The sequence below is a fragment of the Copadichromis virginalis genome, linkage group LG13 (assembly GCF_057382275.1).
Source record: "Copadichromis virginalis isolate Kocher_CV1m ecotype Utaka linkage group LG13, C_Virginalis_male_GT1.1, whole genome shotgun sequence".
Lineage (NCBI taxonomy): Eukaryota > Metazoa > Chordata > Actinopteri > Cichliformes > Cichlidae > Copadichromis > Copadichromis virginalis.
The window spans coordinates 23,082,533-23,103,021 of NC_140630.1; the positions used below are offsets into that span (position 1 = coordinate 23,082,533).

The 20,489-nt window shown below is 39.8% G+C and overlaps 1 protein-coding gene and 2 long non-coding RNA genes across 14 annotated transcripts; 1 reads left to right on the forward strand and 2 right to left on the reverse strand.

The window, feature by feature from the left end:
• Window positions 1-2,615: 2,615 nt before the first annotated feature.
• On the reverse strand, window positions 2,616-5,789 carry LOC146695709 (glycine N-acyltransferase-like). 2 transcript variants are annotated; one of them, XM_085478086.1, is made up of 5 exons: window positions 5,539-5,789; window positions 5,344-5,454; window positions 5,151-5,256; window positions 4,604-4,730; window positions 2,616-4,523 (listed from the first exon to the last, which is right to left on the reverse strand). In XM_085478086.1, exons 1-5 carry the CDS (start codon window positions 5,614-5,616, stop codon window positions 4,112-4,114), a joined length of 834 nt encoding a protein of 277 aa, XP_085334212.1. In that variant the 5' UTR covers window positions 5,617-5,789; the 3' UTR covers window positions 2,616-4,111. The 2 variants fall into 2 exon arrangements, with proteins under 2 accessions (XP_085334212.1, XP_085334211.1); XM_085478085.1 differs by having other exon boundaries at window positions 5,151-5,259.
• Window positions 5,790-6,456: 667 nt separating this feature from the next.
• On the forward strand, window positions 6,457-11,522 carry LOC146695710 (uncharacterized). 8 transcript variants are annotated; one of them, XR_014923613.1, is made up of 7 exons: window positions 6,457-6,973; window positions 8,806-8,986; window positions 9,064-9,564; window positions 10,056-10,176; window positions 10,428-10,552; window positions 10,658-10,779; window positions 10,922-11,522. It is a non-coding gene; the product is annotated as an uncharacterized LOC146695710 (long non-coding RNA). The 8 variants fall into 8 exon arrangements; XR_014923615.1 differs by having other exon boundaries at window positions 6,457-6,601; window positions 6,894-6,973; window positions 8,806-9,564; XR_014923614.1 differs by having other exon boundaries at window positions 8,806-9,564; window positions 10,051-10,176.
• A 3,630-nt stretch (window positions 11,523-15,152) lies between these two features.
• On the reverse strand, window positions 15,153-20,348 carry LOC146695711 (uncharacterized). Of its 4 annotated transcripts, XR_014923621.1 has the most exons (6): window positions 19,455-20,348; window positions 19,084-19,162; window positions 17,927-18,018; window positions 17,044-17,201; window positions 16,567-16,624; window positions 15,153-15,632 (listed from the first exon to the last, which is right to left on the reverse strand). It is a non-coding gene; the product is annotated as an uncharacterized LOC146695711 (long non-coding RNA). The 4 variants fall into 4 exon arrangements; XR_014923622.1 differs by having other exon boundaries at window positions 17,934-18,018; window positions 19,084-20,348; XR_014923623.1 differs by having other exon boundaries at window positions 15,153-15,629; window positions 19,084-20,348.
• Between the last annotated feature and the right edge of the window lie 141 nt (window positions 20,349-20,489).

Consider the following 20,489-nt stretch of genomic DNA (forward strand, 5'->3'; position numbering starts at 1 on the left):
GAGACACAAAAAACCCGCCCCCACATAGAAACTTGTTGATTAACTTTCAGATTTGTGACGTTTAAAGATATTTTGAATGTACACGACCGCTTTATTAGGTACACGAGTGATGTTTCTGTCATGATGTTCCACCATGACAGAAACTGGCCATTATTTAATTTTTTACAATATTCACAGATTTTTAAACTTTTTTTTTCAAGCACATGTAGCCTAAAATGCCATGTTCCTAGCCGTCTATGTTTAACTTCAATTACCAATATAAGTTATATATAAAAATAAACAAATAAAAAAATATAATATTCTACACCACCAACATCTAGTGAGCAGCAGCTATCTTGTTGATGCCCGAGGTTAAAGGGATATATCCAGCCTGCTTTGATTTGATTGGATGAAAGAAATGATTCAAATAACTCATTACAGTCACAGTATGCAACATGCAACACATCAAACCTTGAAGTAGATGGGCAAAAAGACCCCACCGGCTGCCACATGTGACAGCTCAGAACAGGAACTAAGCCTGTCCACTGAGCAGTCTGGAGGTCACAGTGGAAACACCCACAGTGTACTTTTTGACTATGCTGAGGAGTTGAGCTTGTCTGTAGATTAACTATACAAGGATTAATTTTTAAACATGTTCAGTGGATCACAGAAATATTGCAACACTGTCATTTAACTGTTGATAATTACACGTCAAATGGAACTCCGTGAAATTTAGACAGCACGGCCTCACGAAACTGGAGGAACATCTGGGCTTCAAACACCGTGTCTTTCATGTTGTTGGCTGATGTTTGCTACACACAGCTGAACAAAAAACACATAAAATTCAGTGTTGTTGAAAGGTTTTATGAAAACAGGGATTTTAAAACCTTTTTTTTTCTTTACAGCTTTCTACAGGTTGTGTCAGCTCTCCAGTTTGACCAGTTTAAGAAGCGTTTTAGCTTCTTCCTCATTACACACTCTTTCCTCCCTTTACACCTCATTGCAAACAGACATTGAGGTGTGTGTTAGGTGGTCTGTGCTGTATGTGCGATAGTAACTCACTGTTCTCTGAGTGTGTTTTGGCTTCCTTCCATCAAAGGCTGATCATATTTTCAGCAGTGATGTGAGATTGGATCTAATTTCTCTGCTGAATTCTAAAATATTTGAACAATATTGTAAGCAAAAATAAAATTAAACATTTAAGCCTGACCTCTATCAGTTATTCAGAATTTACCAGACATGTTATGTCAGTTTGGCTTAGATGGATTTAATTGATCTCTGATTATGTCACACACCCCAGCAGGTCACCACAGAAGCTCGACACGCAGGTTTCATATTAGTACATTAGAAAACACACACAACACTTATTACTATATACAGTAGTGACCTAAGCCATCATTAGGTCATTAGTGTAAAAAGATGCATAAAAATGGAGGCTGGTCTCCTATCCTGAGGAGGTGAGGAGATCAGACTCCTGCTGATCTCCTCTCTGCACAATCACACAGAATGCCCTGCACCATATAACCTGCAGCTGTAATGGATGCTTTCCAAAAAATAGAGGCTTTTTAAAAATAAATGAGACTGATGAGAATGCCCAGACTTCTTCAAGCTGATAGAAAGGTAACTCAATAACTACTCATTACATCCAAGGATCCTGCAGCGCAAACCTTGAAGCAGATGGGCTTGTGCGGCACAAGACCACACCAGGTGTCACTCCTGTCAGCTGAGAACAGGAAACTGATTTGATGCTATCCTTTCAATATTCCAGCATTTTACTGGCAAGGCATACCTAAAAAGAAAAAAAAAGATTACAGAAAAAACAAAACAATGGACGACTTCTTGCACAGCAGAGGAGTAGGGGAAGTTGCTGACACATCTCCGGGAGTGTATGTGTGAGAAAAGGGACACAAAAGACACATTGAAGGCAACAGTGGCATGACATTCGTGACTGCAGGCTGAGTAAGCTGAAATCTATTGTGGTTCTTGTTCATACTGAGACATAGCAGGCTGTTAGTGGGGAATCAATGTAAATAGTTATTTAAAGCACATGAAACTCCCTGTGGACTCTGCTGTGACCGAGATAAATATCTCTTCTGCTCAGTTTCAGATATGATATGATCAAATATGATCTTTTGACAGTTCCAAAGACATTTGTGCGCTCATGTAAATCAAATCAGTGTGTGAAACTCTGGAAATCTCGGAAGTGATGTGAAGTGGACGTAAACGCTAACTGGACTTTTCCTCCAGGCTGAGGTTGTCGTGATTCGCACTTTCAAGACGTATAATTGAAGAGAACGTACGATAATCATTGTCACCACCACCACCAACGCTCAACGTCCCTGTTGCTCATTAATTTTATATTTGTAAAGTTTTAAATACAGTCACAGTTTGTTTGGTTTTTCCTGGAGACCACGGGTAAATCCAGGTGTAGCCTCTAATACTTCACCAAAACACTGAGACCCTAAACCCTCTCTCAGGAATCTGAACCCTTTATTTTAATGATAAAAAAAGAAAGTGGACTTTAAAAAGTGCTGTACCTAAACCTAGATTAACCAGGTGAAAATAAATGAGAACACGCAAGTACAGCGTGTGCGTGTTTGTGTTTGTGCGTGAAGCAGTAATAAATGACACCAAGATAACAATTAAATGTCTTTTACTTTGGAGAACCATGGATAGTATTACTTGCAAATTAATGCGCATCATACGTGGGAAAGACATCCAACAACAGACCACTTCTTTATTGAACAGCAGAAGAAAAGGAGAAGTTGTGAAGGATACACTTTTGCTAATCATTGTTATACAAGAGAGCAAACATCAAGAGCGACTTTCATTGTTCTTTTTGTTAAATCTTCTGGCTCCTGTGTTGTTTGATTGTAAGCCTCATTGCCTGGGGAATCATTTTATTGGGTCACCTTACTGAATTTGGTGACCCTGCTTTGGCTTATAAAGCTGCCAAATAAAATAAATTTCTTCCACCTCATTACTCCGCTTATAACATAATTAACCCCGCTCAGCTGTCCTCACCAGCAGATCACATAACTGTCTCATATTTACTCAGATGGGAACATTAACTGGTTCCTCAAGCCTTGGTCAACAGACAGGAGAGAACCTTCCAGTCTTGCCTACCTCATGGTTACACAGACAAGTTAGCTTTATTTGCTCCTCTCAGTTTTTAATGAAGTACTAAACTGTCCCCATTTTTAGAAGCATATTAGCTTCAGTTTGAAATGTTTGTACTTAATTATAATGTTAGTTGTTTTTTATGATTCACAGCTGATTTAGCCAGATAAATGCAAAGGGTTGTGTCAGGAACCCAGGAAGAAAGTCTTTATGCAGATCGGGATAATTCCACAATAGAGTGGCCAAAACTCGGATTGAGGTTAATGATCCGGTGTAGTGAACCCCTTAAACTGTTGTGCAGGTAATGTGATTGATTTGATTGTTTCTTAGCAAAACGTTATCAATGGTGGGGACTGATTCTACTTAGAGAAGATTATTTTTGGAGTTGATCCAGGAAGTTGTGGAAAGGTTCTTTACTATTCTGAAATAGGGGAAAATTGGACATTTCACACCATATTATGACAAATATATCAAAATGAAATTTGGAGAAGTTAGCTTGAAAATAATGCTACTTACAGGTGCCCTTTCTGACCCCAAAGCAAGCCCCAAGGAATTAGTGTCTTCTCCAAGAAATCACATACTCACTCAGATCCAGATGTGGATCCTACTGGATCCAAACACTCAGAACATGCATGTAATTATCATCTTTATCTGTGGTACGCAGTCTGGGACTGCTACGTTTGTATTATTTTTGTCAATCAACGCCTACTTCACTTACTCTTTGATTTTTACAGTCCAGGTTTAATGCAATTTTTCCAGGAGATTTACTGTACACTTAGAGCCCATACAGTCAAAATAGATGACAGACCAGAAGTGAAAGTGATCACACCTTTTATAAACGAGAGAAATGTTCCTGGGCAATAAGAGGGCCAAATAAAGAGCTATTAACCCAAAATTCTGGCTATCGTCTTTATTCCAACTATTTTCTAAAAGACTGAGTTCACCTTGTGACTTTAACTTATGAACAGAAAAAGCTGTAGCATTTTTTTTTTTTTTACTTTTATTCTGTGCTTCATGGAAATATTTGAAATTCATTGACTACAAACCAGGCTTCCCTGTAAGAGGGATCTTCAGTGAAGCCCAGGTTTGCAAAGAGCCTGTAGGACACAGCGTTCTCCTCTTCTATGAAGCTGTAAACTGGGTAGCCCAGTGCATGATTCCTCTTGGCCAAGCTGCTGACCAGGATTTTGGCATAGCCTTTCCCTCTGTGCTCTGGCAGCGTGTAAAGCATTCCTATAGCGCCTGATGCATAGGTCAGAATCCAGGATACAGGCTTTCCTTCAGCATCCAGCACGCAGCAGGAGGGGAAGTTTGCAATCATGTTGCGGATCAGCCCAACGGCCACATCGACCTTTCCAAACTTCCACGTTTGGCTCACCAAGCCAATGTGCGATTCATCAAGAGAGCTGACTGAGATCCCTGAACTGACATGGAACAGAGCAAAGCTTGTATTATTATCAGGACGTAAAAGTTATGATTAAATATTTGTATGTGTAAATAATACCTGTCAACAGGAGGAAGCCTGCTCACATCTTCCAATGTCATCAAGTAACATTTTGCCACTCTTTTACAGGGTACACCCTTTGCTGATGCCACTGCTTTGAATATCTCAGTGTGGGAAACACTGGTTCCTTTAACACAAGTAATCAAAACCTTATACATGTGAACCTGTTTTTGTCTTTAAAAATGATTTATTAAAGATTAACTTGCTCCCAACATGGGAAGTGCAAAGTTTAACCATAGATGTGTCCCAACTTTTTTTGTTTTGCAGTGCCATATCTTTCTATCACTAAATGACATACCATAACACTTTGAACACAATGAAAGACAATACCATTTTGAAAGATATAATTCCACTTTGAAGGTAGAAGTACATAAACACCAGGCATTAGGATGACTTTTCATTGGCTGGTCTAATTATTTCATTGAAAATCACTTGCAGTAATAGACTTCAGTGGCCATATGTAGGGCTGCAGTGTGGGAGCCAGCGAATAAACAGTTTGAACTGATTCAGTAACAATGCAAACAATAAGAGAGCTTGTTGCCATTACCAACACAAAAGTACTTGCTCCAGTCAAAAACAGATGACTTGCTGAGGATTTCTTCTAGAACAGCAGCATCAGTTGCAAAAAGCAGTGCATCTTTGAAGAGGTCACTCTTCTGGAAGAAAAATAGACACGTGATCTGTATTGGCATTTAAACAATGTATTGTGTGCACGCAAGCCCCCCCTGCACAGACAGTACCTGTTCACCGTGTGGTTTGCACATAATGACGCGGAACTGTGGCCACCTGTCCACTAAAACCCGTACAGGGTCGGATCTGACTCTGTTTCTGATCACCAGGAAACCGTAAACCTTAAATTAATTCAGTAGTTGGTTATTTGCAGTACATTCAGTTCCTTGTAGAAATAAAAATATAACAGATTTAACCGAGCATACCTGCTGCGACATGGGTAAATATTTCTTCAGCTCGTTTTCCGCTGTTTTTAACTGATCTTCGGACAACTCAAAAGCCATTTTTCTCCACTCAGGAAAAAATGAAGCGTACAGTTCGGTAAGTGATCGGAAGTCGGGGGTCTACACGACGACGGAAACGTTAGCTGGGATTGTTTCTAAAGGCTGCGGTAGTGATTCACACTTTCGAGGCTTAAAGTTGAAGAGGAGGCACAAAAACACCGCCCCCACGAATAGCTCACATAGTAAATGATGTTGATTAACTTTCAGATTTGTGAAATTTAGAGATTTGGTGCCACCATGTAAGTCCCCATGACAGAAACTGTCCATCATTTGTTTTTTCAATTTGACAATAATAATTACAGATTTTAAAAACTTTTTTAAAGCAAATGTAGCCTAAAATGCCATGTCCATAGCTATCTAGTTTTTTCTTGAGTTACCAATATAAGTTATATATTAAAATTAATATATGGATAAATAAAATAAATAAATATAATATTCTATACAATTTTTAAATGTTTAAAAGTATTTTAAATCTGTCGTGTTGCTGAATTGCCTGAGCCCCCCCCTCCTAATTCCTTTCGATTTGTTCCCCTCGTTGGTCATCTAGTCATACAACTTACAGCGAGTTTTTTTGTTTTTTGGAGATAAAAATCATCTACCAGAACAAACTTGTGTGTCGTTGTTTCATCAAAACAAAAATTTCATGTTTTACAATATTTCACAAATGCATTAAAGGAAACATGTCCACACTGTTACCCATATTTACCGTATAAAAACAAAACAGTATAAACTGATATTTTTTTTGTAATTTTGATCATTTGGTTGATAAACATGTTAAAACATTTTTTTTTTTTGGTCTTCATGTGCTCGAAAAAAGAAAACATCCAGTGAGCCAACACGTTCTCACTCCCAACTCGTCAAACGTGTGACGCATGGTCAGGCTCCCTCTGCTGCACTTATGGACGCGCAGGGTACCCCTCTCGCGTCGGGAATTGACGTGAAGGGTCCTCCGATTGAAGAGATTGCCGGGAAGTGCCTGTTGTCGGTATATTTAGACATTTTCCAAATCACATTGTAGTGACGTATACAGAACACAATAAATTATATAATATAAACAACTACCTGAAAAACAGGTAGAACGATACTTTTGTATCGTTTATTGCATTTACGGAGGGAGTGATGTATGCTGGGTAATGGCACAGCTAGCGACTGGGTGACTTTATTCACCCGCTTCGGCTGTTATCAGTCCATACATTAGCGTTATTAGCACAAACCAGTCCCATAGATATGGGCCATCTCCTGCTAGATTGTTCAGAAGGTTGTTCTCATCCATCCAGATGGAGGATCACTAACAGGAGCGTGGGAAGACTCCAGAATCCACTCTGGCTGGAATCCGGTGGATATACAGTGTTTACAGGTAAGACCATTTAAACGGACAGCATTTATAGAATGACTATTAAAAGTCAGCGAGTGTCAGTAATGTTAATGTGGTTATGTTAGTAATACACCGAGTGCTACTATAACAGCTTTAAGATGCATTTGTAGATATTATTACGTGTTTTACCGTCTTTATGGTGCTAGCTTAAAGTTACGGTGTAAACGTTAGCTTATATTGGAGGAAAGCTGTTACTGGTTAAACGATGTTAGCACAGAAATATTAGCTTCTGTCATGACTGATGAAGTTACCAGTTAATAAAGTTTTCAGTAAAGTGTTTAATCGCAGCCACAGATTGACAGCAAATATCTCGGTTAGCTTCAGTGCATCTGTAATAAATATGTGCAAGTTTCAGTGCTTCGTTTAAACTGTATGATACTTGTACTGACCCAGGGTCAGTGTAAAATACAATCCTAGCTGTGTGAACAAAGCCTGGCTCCTTTAATCCTGCATCACAAACCTCAGGATGCAGGTTATTATTACTCTTTCCTGCTGGCACACCTGTCACACCTGAGAGTCAGCTAGAAACTTACAGTGACGTGGACATCATGCAAAGACTGCCAGACTCTGTAATACTGCAAATGATCAGTGACTCAGGTTAACACTAAACTTTAAACGGCACCTCTGTGTCTCTGTGTGCTGAACATCTAGGATTGAGTCAGGCTGCATCAGCTGAAGCTGTTATTTGTATATATCAGTATTTTTTATTCAGGTGTGGGGAAAATACGTAAGACTGCAGTGAAGCGATGCACCAGAGTAATCCCTGGCCAAAGGTATCGTACTTAAATCAGACTACTGATCCAGCCACATCAGCCTTTTGTGAGGTCTGTTTAAAGTAGACTAAAAGTGAACTGCAGGTTCCTGAGAGGTGGACTGTGAGCACAGAAACACATGTTCATACATACAGCTGCAGCAAACTTACATTAATTTTAAATAGATTTGTTACTCTGATGTCTGTCTCTGTGTTAGTCCTCTGACAGACTGGTGACCTGTCCAGGTGTGCTCTACCTGTGACTACTGGGACAGGCTCTAGCCTCTGTAATAGAAATGTTCTGTTATTCTCATTTTAAGTATTTAAGTGCTTATGCATATGCTTAGTTGTGACACTGTTATAGACTGTTCAGTGAAAGTTTCTAAAACTAGATGAACTTACTTCAGCGTCAGCAGTTTGAGAAAACAACTCCCTTTACAGGTGCTGATAAGGCCAAGGGCACAAAACAGCTTAACCATTGATCCGTTGAAGTGTGGTAGGATCAGTTTGTAACTTCCTCCCTCTTCCTTGGAATGCATAAAGGAGCAGGAGCACAACTTCTGTGGCAGCGCTGACATGACTGAACTGTGATGTTTGATGTGTGTTGGCGCAGTAATAAATAGCTTGATCACAGCTCTTTCTGTGTTGCAGACTTTATTTCAAAAATTCCACGACCCCCCCCCCCCCCCCCCCCCCCCCCCCCCACTGTGAACCTGAATTGAATATTCAGAAGACATTTGTTTAAATAGTTCTACAAATCTGAGCTGTTGGTGTGTCCTTGGATTGTGTGGTAATAATATTAGAGCCTGCAATCTTTCTTACTGAATCTCTACTATGAGTCATGTTACCTGAGATTAATTCTATGTTTACCTGTCAGCCTGGACGAATGTGCTGTGTGAAGGAAATTAACTTAAATCAGATCTGAACTGCGTACATTTGAGGAACCTGTTCATATTTAATTGAAATATGAACCAGTGATTTTTTTGATTGCTGATTCCAAGATAGTCTTTGTGGAAATCCTGTTTGGCTTTTTGTCATTTTAATTCTCTTCTCTGTTTTCCAGAACAGTTCTCCACAGTCGCTGTCCACATGGGTCAGTGGGACCAAGAAGCACTCTGCTAATGTGGGACTCTGACCAGCAACATCCAGCAAGACCCAGACAGCGTTTTCTATCTCCCAGCTGGAGTTTTTTGTTTGTCTGTGACTGGAGAGTCAGATTTTTGTTGAGCTTCACACTTGCAGAGGTAAGTCAGTTTGCAGAGATCCCTCCCACCCTGGCTTTTATGTGCTAGATTTCTTATCTGAAACGGTAATATTTCAGTGACTGCTGCTTCTACACTCTACTGATCCCTGATCGGAGAATCATCAATTTTGCCAACAAAGAAGCCTGGTGGATGTTTGTTTACAGTCTGATGATGGGACATCATGCTCTGCATCTTCAAAGTTTGCCTCCTCATTATTAATCATACCCAGTAATGTGAAGTATGCTCATATCTACTATAACTGAACCAACCTGGTGCTCTTCATTTATGGAGGCTGTTGAGTCTGAATGTTGGATGTTGTGTATCTCGTGTTCTCTGGGCTTTGTTGTCCTCAGTCTTTTTGCAGGATCAGAAAACAAAACCAGGAGGCGCGTAAATGTTTCTTTTCCATGATGTTTCTTCAAATGTTTCTTCTGGATGATGATAAGACTGTGACACAGGATGCCACCTTTGGTCTTGTGATGAAGCAAAGCTCAGGAAGAAGTGTGATTAAATGGTACCCACATGTGTGCTGCTGAGAAGGATGTACAGGGGCACCTGCAGCCAAATCCAAGCTTCAGGTTAGTTGTAGTTGCAGAACGCTATAGACTGAGACAGCTGAGGCATCAAATGTTTGATTAAACGGATGAAAAAGAGAAGTTTCTTCCCTATAATTATCACTTCTTAAAATCTGTAGCAACTTCAAGTCTGTCAGCGTGCTGAGCATGCTCAGAATGTGACAATATATTTTTGTTCAATATTTAATTTCTTTCAGTTGCAATTGTTAAATGAAAAAAAAATAAAAATATATTCTTATAATTTAGCAAACTAATTTATCAAAAGAAATATACATATATCTGTATTAGTTTTAATAAATTAATTTGACAGCTGTATTGAAAATACCATATTGTATTCATACAGAATCAGTTTGGTATCATTGTTTGTCTGTTCACTGATTGTTGAAACTAAGAGTTGCTTTGATCTGTTTAGATCTAAAGTATCCAAAGTTGAGCTCTGATGTTTCTTCACCCTTGTGTGTGTGATATGTGATTCCTACATGCTGGCAGAGCAGCAGTTTGTGCTCACAGATGGTGACGGTGTGGAGAGACGGTGGTGTTTCCTCAGAAGAACCAGCAGAGTCACTCACTGACTGATGCTCGTCTGCACTGCACAGAGGAAATCAACTGACCGAGGTTTGTCCAGTGACGTGTTATGAATGTATATTTGTTTTATGCTTACAGTTATGTTTTTCTTGACAGAGGCTCTGCAGAGGTTAGACAAAGCAGAGAAAACATGTGCTTTACATTTTACTGTGATTTATTGAGATATTTGTTGCCTGATGTTCAGCAGGAATGGAGAAATGGAATCAAAGGGAGATGTTTTTGCTGTTTTTGTAATGATGTAAGTAAATCTTCAATATTATTTATTTGCTTGGTTATATTAGGAGTGTTTCTGAGTGAGGGAGAGAGGAGTCATCATCCAGGTAAAGTGACGTGGATCAGTGGATACACTTGTCTCCCCTTTAAAGGAGACACTCTTAGAGAGAGACGATTAGAGTCATCCTTAAATGTTAGTGCTTTCAAATACACAAACATTTTTAAAGGACAAAAATGAACATCCAACTTTGACTGTAATACAAAATAAATCTTTGCATGTGTGTTTTCAAACTCTCAGATGGGCAGCATATCAGTCTTGGACTGTCTAACCTGCCGGAGCAGCACTGAATGACCACCACACATGAGCATGTTCCTGCAACATTCAGCATCTGATCCTTCATCTGTGTGCTGCTGCTTTTGGTAAGTAGAGTTACCCAACTACAGTAACTCTAAACACATGCCATCCATTTCTAACGGCCTGGTTACTTCCTGTCAGTTACTTTAGAAACCAAGTGGTCACCTGACCTAACACTGTTTCTTCTTCTTCCCCTTAATGTTCAAGTGTCACATGTCAAACAGCTGGAGAGGAAACTACACCAGTGTACTGGGATGTTTCACCAACACGTGCCAGATGCTGTTCCTTCATGGTGACATCACCAGAGACAGCCCCACCCACCTCAGGACCTCGCCATTGATCATGATGATTATAATGATGACAGCGAGCGGAACTAAGACTGTAAAAATCCACGACCAGAATTTTTCTTTCTAATTATTAATGAATACTGAGAGCCTCTTTCTGTGTTTTGTCTGTTTTGTTTTTTTTTTACCTCATTTGTTACTAACAAAGTTCACCAAACTCACACAGTTTACATTCTGTATGTTTCCATCTTTACCAGCCACACTCTAACTGCATTTAAGAAAATGATCCTTAGAAATCGTCCTTTTTCTCTTTTGTAATTGATGATAATTCAGTGAATATACTGCGCTGCTTCCTTCTATTGCGTCACACATTGCTTTATGTTTTTCAGTGTCCAGTTATTTTTTACTGCTGTTTGAATTCTCTGAATGTTTGACCCTGTAGACTGTTTGATGGACTGCTTGTCTTCCTGTTTGTAACCGCCGCCTGTTTTTTAATAAAGATTTGGATTTCTGACTTTAACACAGCCTCTGCGTGTCCTCCCTTTGTGTCCTCTTCCTCTGTGAATGTGTTGCATGTGTCACAGATTCCTTTTATTAACAGCTTTCCCACAGTGAGTTGCATCAGCATTCATTCACAGCACATTTCAGAAGGATTCAGATTAATACAGTGATCTTACAGTCAGAATGATCCTGACAGAGTGCCACTGTAAATGATCTTTCATCAGGTCAATTTTAAAGTTCAGTATTTCAAAGCAGGAGTTATGAAGACTCATACTGGCATTAGGACTAATAATATGTACTCACAAAGTCAAAGTTTTTTAATTATGCTAGAATATTGGAAGACAATCAACTTTTAGTGTTTTCTGCATATTAATTATTCTGAAATAGAGACGGTGACCCTAACTGTACAGAAGCACTAAACAACTGACAGACATCATTGGCCCGAGCTGTCATGCACAGTGAGTCTGATCCTTTGCTGTGAGAGTCTGACAAGCATGTTTCTGGTCAGTTTGGAAGAAATAATATCACAATGTTGATCTTTCTTTCCAATATTCCTTCTCTTTTACAACATAAACTGTGATCAAAGGTACATATGTTCACAGCATGTAATAATACTGACAGTCCAGGGCATTGTGGTCTGTTGAGCTAGGGTTAGGGTTAGCAATTCAGACATATGTAATCAATATTAAACGTCTCTGACGTGGGCCACTGTCCGCAGTGTTGGGAAATCCATACCACGCTGGAACGAGTCAAGGTAGGTGAGCATCCACGAGAAGACAGCAGATGCATCCTACTAATACTGACAGGACCAGGAGACTCCAGAAACCCAGCATCTTCTCTTCAGTGCCATCCTCGCCTGTCACCCTCTCTGCCCGCAGCTCTTTGAGTATGGGGTAGATAAGGGCGCAGAGAAACCCTTATTACTAATTTGTATTATAATTCAATTTTCATGAAATATTCATATTCAGTATCGGTCCTTTTATATTATAACCACGTATCCACCCAGGCTCATGGTGGGGCAGGGCTCTGTTCTGGGATGCTTGAGTACAAGGTAATGTACACCCTGACCAGGTATCCAGTCTGTCAGAATTGTTTTCAATATTTGGTTCAAAAACATGAGTGACAACAAAAATCCAACTAGGATTCTTGCATATGATGAATGAAGTCTGTCTTTGACTGTATTGTCCAGCTGATCCATCAAACCCCCAGCAGGTGAACCTTATTCATGACATAACACGGCAACAATGTAAAAAATGAAACAGCAACAGTCTAAATGTAAAGTGCATTCTAAACTCCTCTTCAATGAATCATATGCAAAGAGTCATTCAGGACTGTAAAACGTGAACTACAGAACCCAGAGTCTTCATCATTAAATCTCTGGTTGCTTCATTTTTCTATCCTATATCAGATACTTTAAGGTTAGGTTAGGTAAACTTGCATTCTCATGGTGAGGCAAAGTGCTTTATGTGTGTGTGTGCGTGTCATGAACGGCTATAAAAGGCCTATAATTAAAGAACAAAGCGGGGTTTGAGTTCGAGTTGCGGCAGACTGTCACTACTTGTAAATGGAACGCAGCCTTCCTGCGGCGGACAGCTAATAACAGGAATCGGACGCGGTCCACCCAAGTCCACAGCAACCACCATAGCAACCGCCTAGCATGACCTTAGAAACATATTCTGTCTTCATAACTATCAAAAACATGAAATGATTTGCAAAGTGTTTAAGTGTTACAGCTGCAGAGAGCTATGGCGGTATCTTTGGAAGCTGTTTACATAGCTAATAATATACGATGTAACCATGGAGACAGTCAGTCACGTGAGGTAGCGGGGCATGTTTACTACAGTGAATAAGGTGATTGCGTGCACAGCGTCCACACGCTGCACAGGGTAAAGACATTACTTCAATATTGTTTTATATTGATACAGTGGGGCAAAAAAGTATTTAGTCAGCCACCGATTGTGCAAGTTCCCCCACTTAAAATGATGACAGAGGTCAGTAATTTGCACCAGAGGTACACTTCAACTGTGAGAGACAGAATGTGAAAAAAAAATCCATGAATTCACATGGTAGGATTTGTAAAGAATTTATTCGTAAATTAGGGTGGAAAATAAGTATTTGGTCACCTCAAACAAGGAAAATCTCTGGCTCTCACAGACCTGTAACGTCTTCTGTAAGAAGCTTTTCTGTCCCCCACTCGTTACCTGTATGAATGGCACCTGTTTGAACTCATCATCTGTATAAAAGACACCTGTCCACAGCCTCAAACAGTCAGACTCCAAACTCCGCCATGGCCAAGACCAAAGAGCTTTCGAAGGACACCAGGAAAAGTATTGTAGACCTGCACCAGACTGGGAAGAGTGAATCTACAATAGGCAAGCAACTTAGTGTGAAAAAATCAACTGTGGGAGCAATCATCAGAAAATGGAAGACATACAAGACCACTGATAATCTCCCTCGATCTGGGGCTCCACGCAAGATCTCATCCCGTGGGGTCAAAATGATCATGAGAACGGTGAGCAAAGATCTCAGAACCACACGGGGGGACCTGGTGAATGACCTGCAGAGAGCTGGGACCAAAGTAACAAAGGTCACCATCAGTAACACACTACAACGGCAGGGAATCAAATCCCGCAGTGCCAGACGTGTTCCGCTGCTGAAGCCAGTGCATGTCCAGGCCCGTCTGAAGTTTGCCAGAGAGCACATGGATGATACAGCAGAGGATTGGGAGAATGTCATGTGGTCAGATGAAACCAAAGTAGAACTTTTTGGTATAAACTCAACTCGTCGTGTTTGGAGGAAGAAGAATACTGAGTTGCATCCCAAGAACACCATACCTACTGTGAAGCATGGGGGTGGAAACATCATGCTATGGGGCTGTTTTTCTGCCAAGGGGACAGGACGACTGATCCGTGTTAAGGACAGAATGAATGGGGCCATGTATCGTGAGATTTTGAGCCAAAACCTCCTTCCATCAGTGAGAACTTTGAAGATGAAACGAGGCTGGGTCTTCCAACATGACAATGATCCAAAACACACCGCCCGGGCAACAAAGGAGTGGCTCCGTAAGAAGCATTTGAAAGTCCTGGAGTGGCCTAGCCAGTCTCCAGACCTCAACCCCATAGAAAATCTGTGGCGGGAGTTGAAAGTCCGTGTTGCTCGGCGACAGCCCCAAAACATCACTGCTCTCGAGAAGATCTGCATGGAAGAATGGGCCAAAATACCAGCTACTGTGTGTGCAAACCTGGTAAAGACCTATAGTAAACGTTTGACCTCTGTTATTGCCAACAAAGGTTATGTTACAAAGTATTGAGTTGTATTTTTGTTATTGACCAAATACTTATTTTCCACCCTGATTTACGAATAAATTCTTTACAAATCCTACCATGTGGATTCATGGATTTTTTTTTTTCACATTCTGTCTCTCACAGTTGAAGTGTACCTCTGGTGCAAATTACTGACCTCTGTCATCATTTTAGGTGGGGGAACTTGCACAATCGGTGGCTGACTAAATACTTTTTTGCCCCACTGTATATATTTGCCTTCTGTTGACCATCACCTCAGGTTCACCATTACAGTTTCAGCAGACAGATGCACACTGTCTAAATATGAACACATTCAAAAACTCATGTCTCAGAAATAAGCACAGCTGTTCATGTTTGTCATTAGAGTTTTATTTGTAAGAAAATTATGAGCTTCATATTGTGTATCAAATAAAAGAACATTTCACAGCTCCGAGTCAACAGACACAGGTAACAGAAATGTCTCTAATGTAGACATGTACAGTGTGGTGTAAGCATTAAAAGATCATAAAGGAAACACTAACATTCATGTGAAACTAATTGTAATAAAAAATGAGCAGGTGCTTTATAGATGTAAAAGAAAGAATCTGAAAACAACACTTTTTTGGTCTAAGTGATCAAAGTAGAAAACAGAACTGATGTTCAAGAACAAACCGTAGCTGCACTAATATTACACATCTCCATTGTTGTGGTGAACAGACATGTTGCTTTTAAAACCACATGCAGTGTGTGACCATGACTGTTCACTGAGACCATGAACGCCACTTCGCTGAAGCCTTCGCCTTCTTCTTCTTCTAAATTGGAAGCAGAAGGAGCACGAGCTGCTTTGATCTACTGAAAGGAAAAAGCAGAACATCTGAGCTGAAACCATTAAGACAGGAACAATCATTCAATGCAGTGTCTCAGGTGGCTTAGCCTGTTACAACTGTTGATACAAGCTAAATACGGTTAACACACAGTGTCAGGGAGCTCCAGTGTGGGAACTAGTGGCTTTAGGTTTGTAGTCATTTAACTTTCATCCATTCATTCATTTAATTCAGGAGGAAGAAATGTCAGGTGGGTGCAGGCTGGTTACATGCATTTGGTCCCATGCTGTCTTTAACTAAATGACTTGGTTCATTTTATGGCTGGGCTGTATGTGGGGTTATATCATGTTATTTGGGCAGGAGTACCTGTCCCCTGTTAGACTTAGAAAGTTTCTCCATAAGTAGAGTTTCTAACTCTTCTAGCACATCTGTGGCTGACAGCTTTTTGGTGGCTCTTTTTACCCCACACTGGTTGTGAGTGTGTAAATAGCCCCACTAGTTCTTTTGGGTTGCAGTTAACTTGGGAGGAAGAGGTGGGTCTGCCATGACTAGATGTATAACAATTATCTGGGATACATAAATTTCATAATGCATGCATATATCTCTATAAACCTGCCTGAGGGCTGCCATTTTTTACATTCAGTTATTTCTTTGTTGAATCTAAATAATGAATGTGTTACAGTTAAACTGACACTGATCAGTGTGAATAGCTCATTGGGACACAGAAACCTTTAAATTAAACCCTATCACCTGATATCGATTGTCAAACAATATCAAAGCTGTAAAAGCTGTTTACAATCAGAATTTATAAAACTATGATTGTAAATTAATTCAAACAAGTGAGCTTTTCTCTTTGTGCTGAATATCAACACTGTGATTTCTTAGACTGTAAGCTTTACTTCAGCACAACCAGTTGTAGAAGCTGCCACTCCAAATGTCTTTTGATAACAAGAAAAAAATACCTTTTCAGTCCACGGCCTGAAGTTCTTCTCCGACATCTTCTGCAATCGGCTTTGTCTGCTGCTTTGAAGACAATAAACCACAAAAAAGATGATTTAGTCACTTTGTCTGCATCATGCAGCTCGAATGTGTCGTGTAACGATGTTGAATAGCCGTCGTTATCCCTCTGCTGTGTCAGCAGGATTGTACTGTACAGCATCTCATTGATATGTGAGGAATGCTAATGTAAACAGACTTACATCATTAAAACATAAAGGACAGGAGATATTTAGATATTTTTATATTTATATTACATTTTATAGCTGACGGATATTACTAAATAGATAGAATTTACTAAATAGCTGGATGAACATGAAAAATATGTCTATAATCACAAATGACCATGAGAGCCAGTAGAATTAATTCAACTGGACACTCGAAAGACGTCCTTAAATGCTCTTTAAGTGGCAGAACAAACGAACAAACACTTAATTGCTTACTTGAGATGAAATCTGCTCAGCTACTTTGAAAACAGCTTCTAACTGGTTCCTCCTGTAACAGGATGACTGCTCAGGGGTAAGGCCATCATGCAATCCAGCAACCTTTATGGTTCTGCTTTGATTCACCAGGAACTATTAGGGAAACCTTCCAGCGCCTCCTGTGAAAGACACAGGCATAAACACACAAACATTTATTAACATGTTCCACAGTCTTCCAGTTTGATTTTCTCATCCTGTGGACAACAACGTACATGGATGCAGGTTTATTGTTGACTTTTGTAAGGTTTATTTAGTGAACATATCCAGCTGCAGCTCCACTGTGATCCTGAGCTGGATAAGCACTTAAGAAAATGTGTCAATAAATGGACATACATCAACTTACTATATTTATCCAAACAGACGGGACCAATAATGCTTCACTGAGTTAGAGACTTTAATGTCTCTTCTATGTAAGAAGATCTCGTGCTGATATACCAGCAAACTTGACAACAAAGGTTTTTCAGACTACATGTAGCTGTCCTCTATGTCAGCTCACACATTTACATTCATGTCACACTTATTTCTGCTTTCCCATTTTATAATTATTACTTACATTTTGATTATAAACCTTGAGTTTGTAAATGATCAGATTACATAATTGGAATACAATGTATCCAATTCAGGGTTGCGGGAGGATGAAGCCTATCCCAGCTGATACAGGACAAAGACAGGCTGCCAGTTTATTGCAGGGCTAACACGATATGTGTAACAGAAAATCCACTTAAATGTTTGATATTTCTTATAATAATCATAATTATGACTATTATTTAAAGGTTTCTTTATAAATACATTTTGATTTTTTATAACCTCTAAAATATAAACCTGAGCTGTTTCAGATTCTGACCTCTGACCTCACTGCAGCTCCCTCTTGGAAGTACGTCTGCTTCTTGTCTTCCCCCAGTGTTGACCGCCTGCCCTTGATATCACGTACTGTACCTGAGGAACAAAACAGGACAAACACTTGCCTTCATTTAAGAAGTACATTCATACAGAGGTAATCTATGGAAACACACTAGTTCAACCTTTGGGAGGAATCAGTTCCTGTGAAACATTTCTGTAAATGAACATCATGTGGAGAATGAATGAAATGAGTTCTTCAGGTGACTCAGCAGTCCCACACTGACAAATGAAATCTAGTTAAACTATTAAGCATATTTGCTCTTCTGAAATCTGTGTTAAACAACAACAAACATAAATTAGTAACAAAAATACAGCTGAGTAGAGGCTTTACAAACCACCAGCAGCCATAATGCTAAATTTTAATCTTCAAATGTTTCTGAGCCGTCTTCAACCTGCTTTTAACACATTAAAGTCCCACAGTCAATGCAGCCTGACTCAATCCTAGATGTTCAGCACACAGAGACACAGAGGTGCCGTTTAAAGTTTAGTGTTCACTGATCATTTGCAGTATTACAGAGTCTGGCAGTCTTTGCATGATGTCCACGTCACTGTAAGTTTCTAGCTGACTCTCAGGTGTGACAGGTGTGCCAGCAGGAAAGAGTAATAATAACCTGCATCCTGAGGTTTGTGATGCAGGATTAAAGGAGCCAGGCTTTGTTCACACAGCTAGGATTGTATTTTACACTGACCCTGGGTCAGTACAAGTATCATACAGTTTAAACGAAGCACTGAAACTTGCACATATTTATTATAGATGCACTGAAGCTAACCGAGATATTTGCTGTCAATCTGTGGCTGCGATTAAACACTTTACTGAAAACTTTATTAACTAGTAACTTCATCAGTCATGACAGAAGCTAATATTTCTGTGCTAACATCGTTTAACCAGTAACAGCTTTCCTCCAATATAAGCTAACGTTTACACCGTAACTTTAAGCTAGCACCATAAAGACGGTAAAACACGTAATAATATCTACAAATGCATCTTAAAGCTGTTATAGTAGCACTCGGTGTATTACTAACATAACCACATTAACATTACTGACACTCGCTGACTTTTAATAGTCATTCTATAAATGCTGTCCGTTTAAATGGTCTTACCTGTAAACACTGCATATCCACCGGATTCCAGCCAGAGTGGATTCTGGAGTCTTCCACGCTCCTGTTAGTGATCCTCCATCTGGATGGATGAGAACAACCTTCTGAACAATCTAGCAGGAGATGGCCCATATCTATGGGACTGGTTTGTGCTAATAACGCTAATGTATGGACTGATAACAGCCGAAGCGGGTGAATAAAGTCACCCAGTCGCTAGCTGTGCCATTACCCAGCATACATCACTCCCTCCGTAAATGCAATAAACGATACAAAAGTATCGTTCTACCTGTTTTTCAGGTAGTTGTTTACATTATATAATTTATTGTGTTCTGTATACGTCACTACAATGTGATTTGGAAAATGTCTAAATATACCGACAACAGGCACTTCCCGGCAATCTCTTCAATCGGAGGACCCTTCACGTCAATTCCCGACGCGAGAGGGGTACCCTGCGCGTCCATAAGTGCAGCAGAGGGAGCCTGACCATGCGTCACACGTTTGACGAGTTGGGAGTGAGAACGTGTTGTCCAGTCTTGCCTACCTCATGGTTACACAGACAAGTTAGCTTTATTTGCTCCCCTCAGTTTTTAATGAAGTACTAAACTGTCCCCATTTTTAGAAGCATATTAGCTTCAGTTTGAAATGTTTGTACTTAATTATAATGTTAGTTGTTTTTTATGATTCACAGCTGATTTAGCCAGATAAATGCAAAGGGTTGTGTCAGGAACCCAGGAAGAAAGTCTTTATGCAGATCGGGATAATGCCACAACAGAGTGGCCAAAACTCGGATTGAGGTTAATGATCCGGTGTGGTGACCCCCTTAAAGAAAGCACCTTAATGAACAATACGAAGCTACTGAGTACAAATCAGTGCAGCTCTGTTTTATTTAAACTTCTCCTTTAAATGCTTTAATGTTATCAAAAGTTTACATCATTGTCTCTGTTGTGCAGGTAATGTGATTGATTTGATTGTTTCTAGGCAAAAAGTTATCAAAAGTGGGGATTGAGCCTATTTAGATAAGATTACTTTTGGAGTTGATCCAGGAAGTTGTGGAAAGGTTCTTTACTATTCTGAAATAGGGGAAAAGTGGACATTTCACACCATATTTTGACAAATATATCAAAATGAAATTCAGAGAAGTTGGCTTGAACCAAAAGCAAGCCCCAAGGAAACAGTGTCTTCTCCAAGAAACAGACCAGAAGTGATCACACTTTTATAAATAAGAGGGTTGCATTCATTTGAATACTATTTTTTATAAATGAAGAAGGCGCAACTGAAGGAAACGGTTTCCAGGGCCTAATCCGTGGATCGACTTCCTTCGAGGCGTGGACGTCTATCAGCAGAGAATGCACCTTCACCTATCAGCAGAGAATGTCCCTTAGTCTGTAACACAGTCAAATATATTCTCA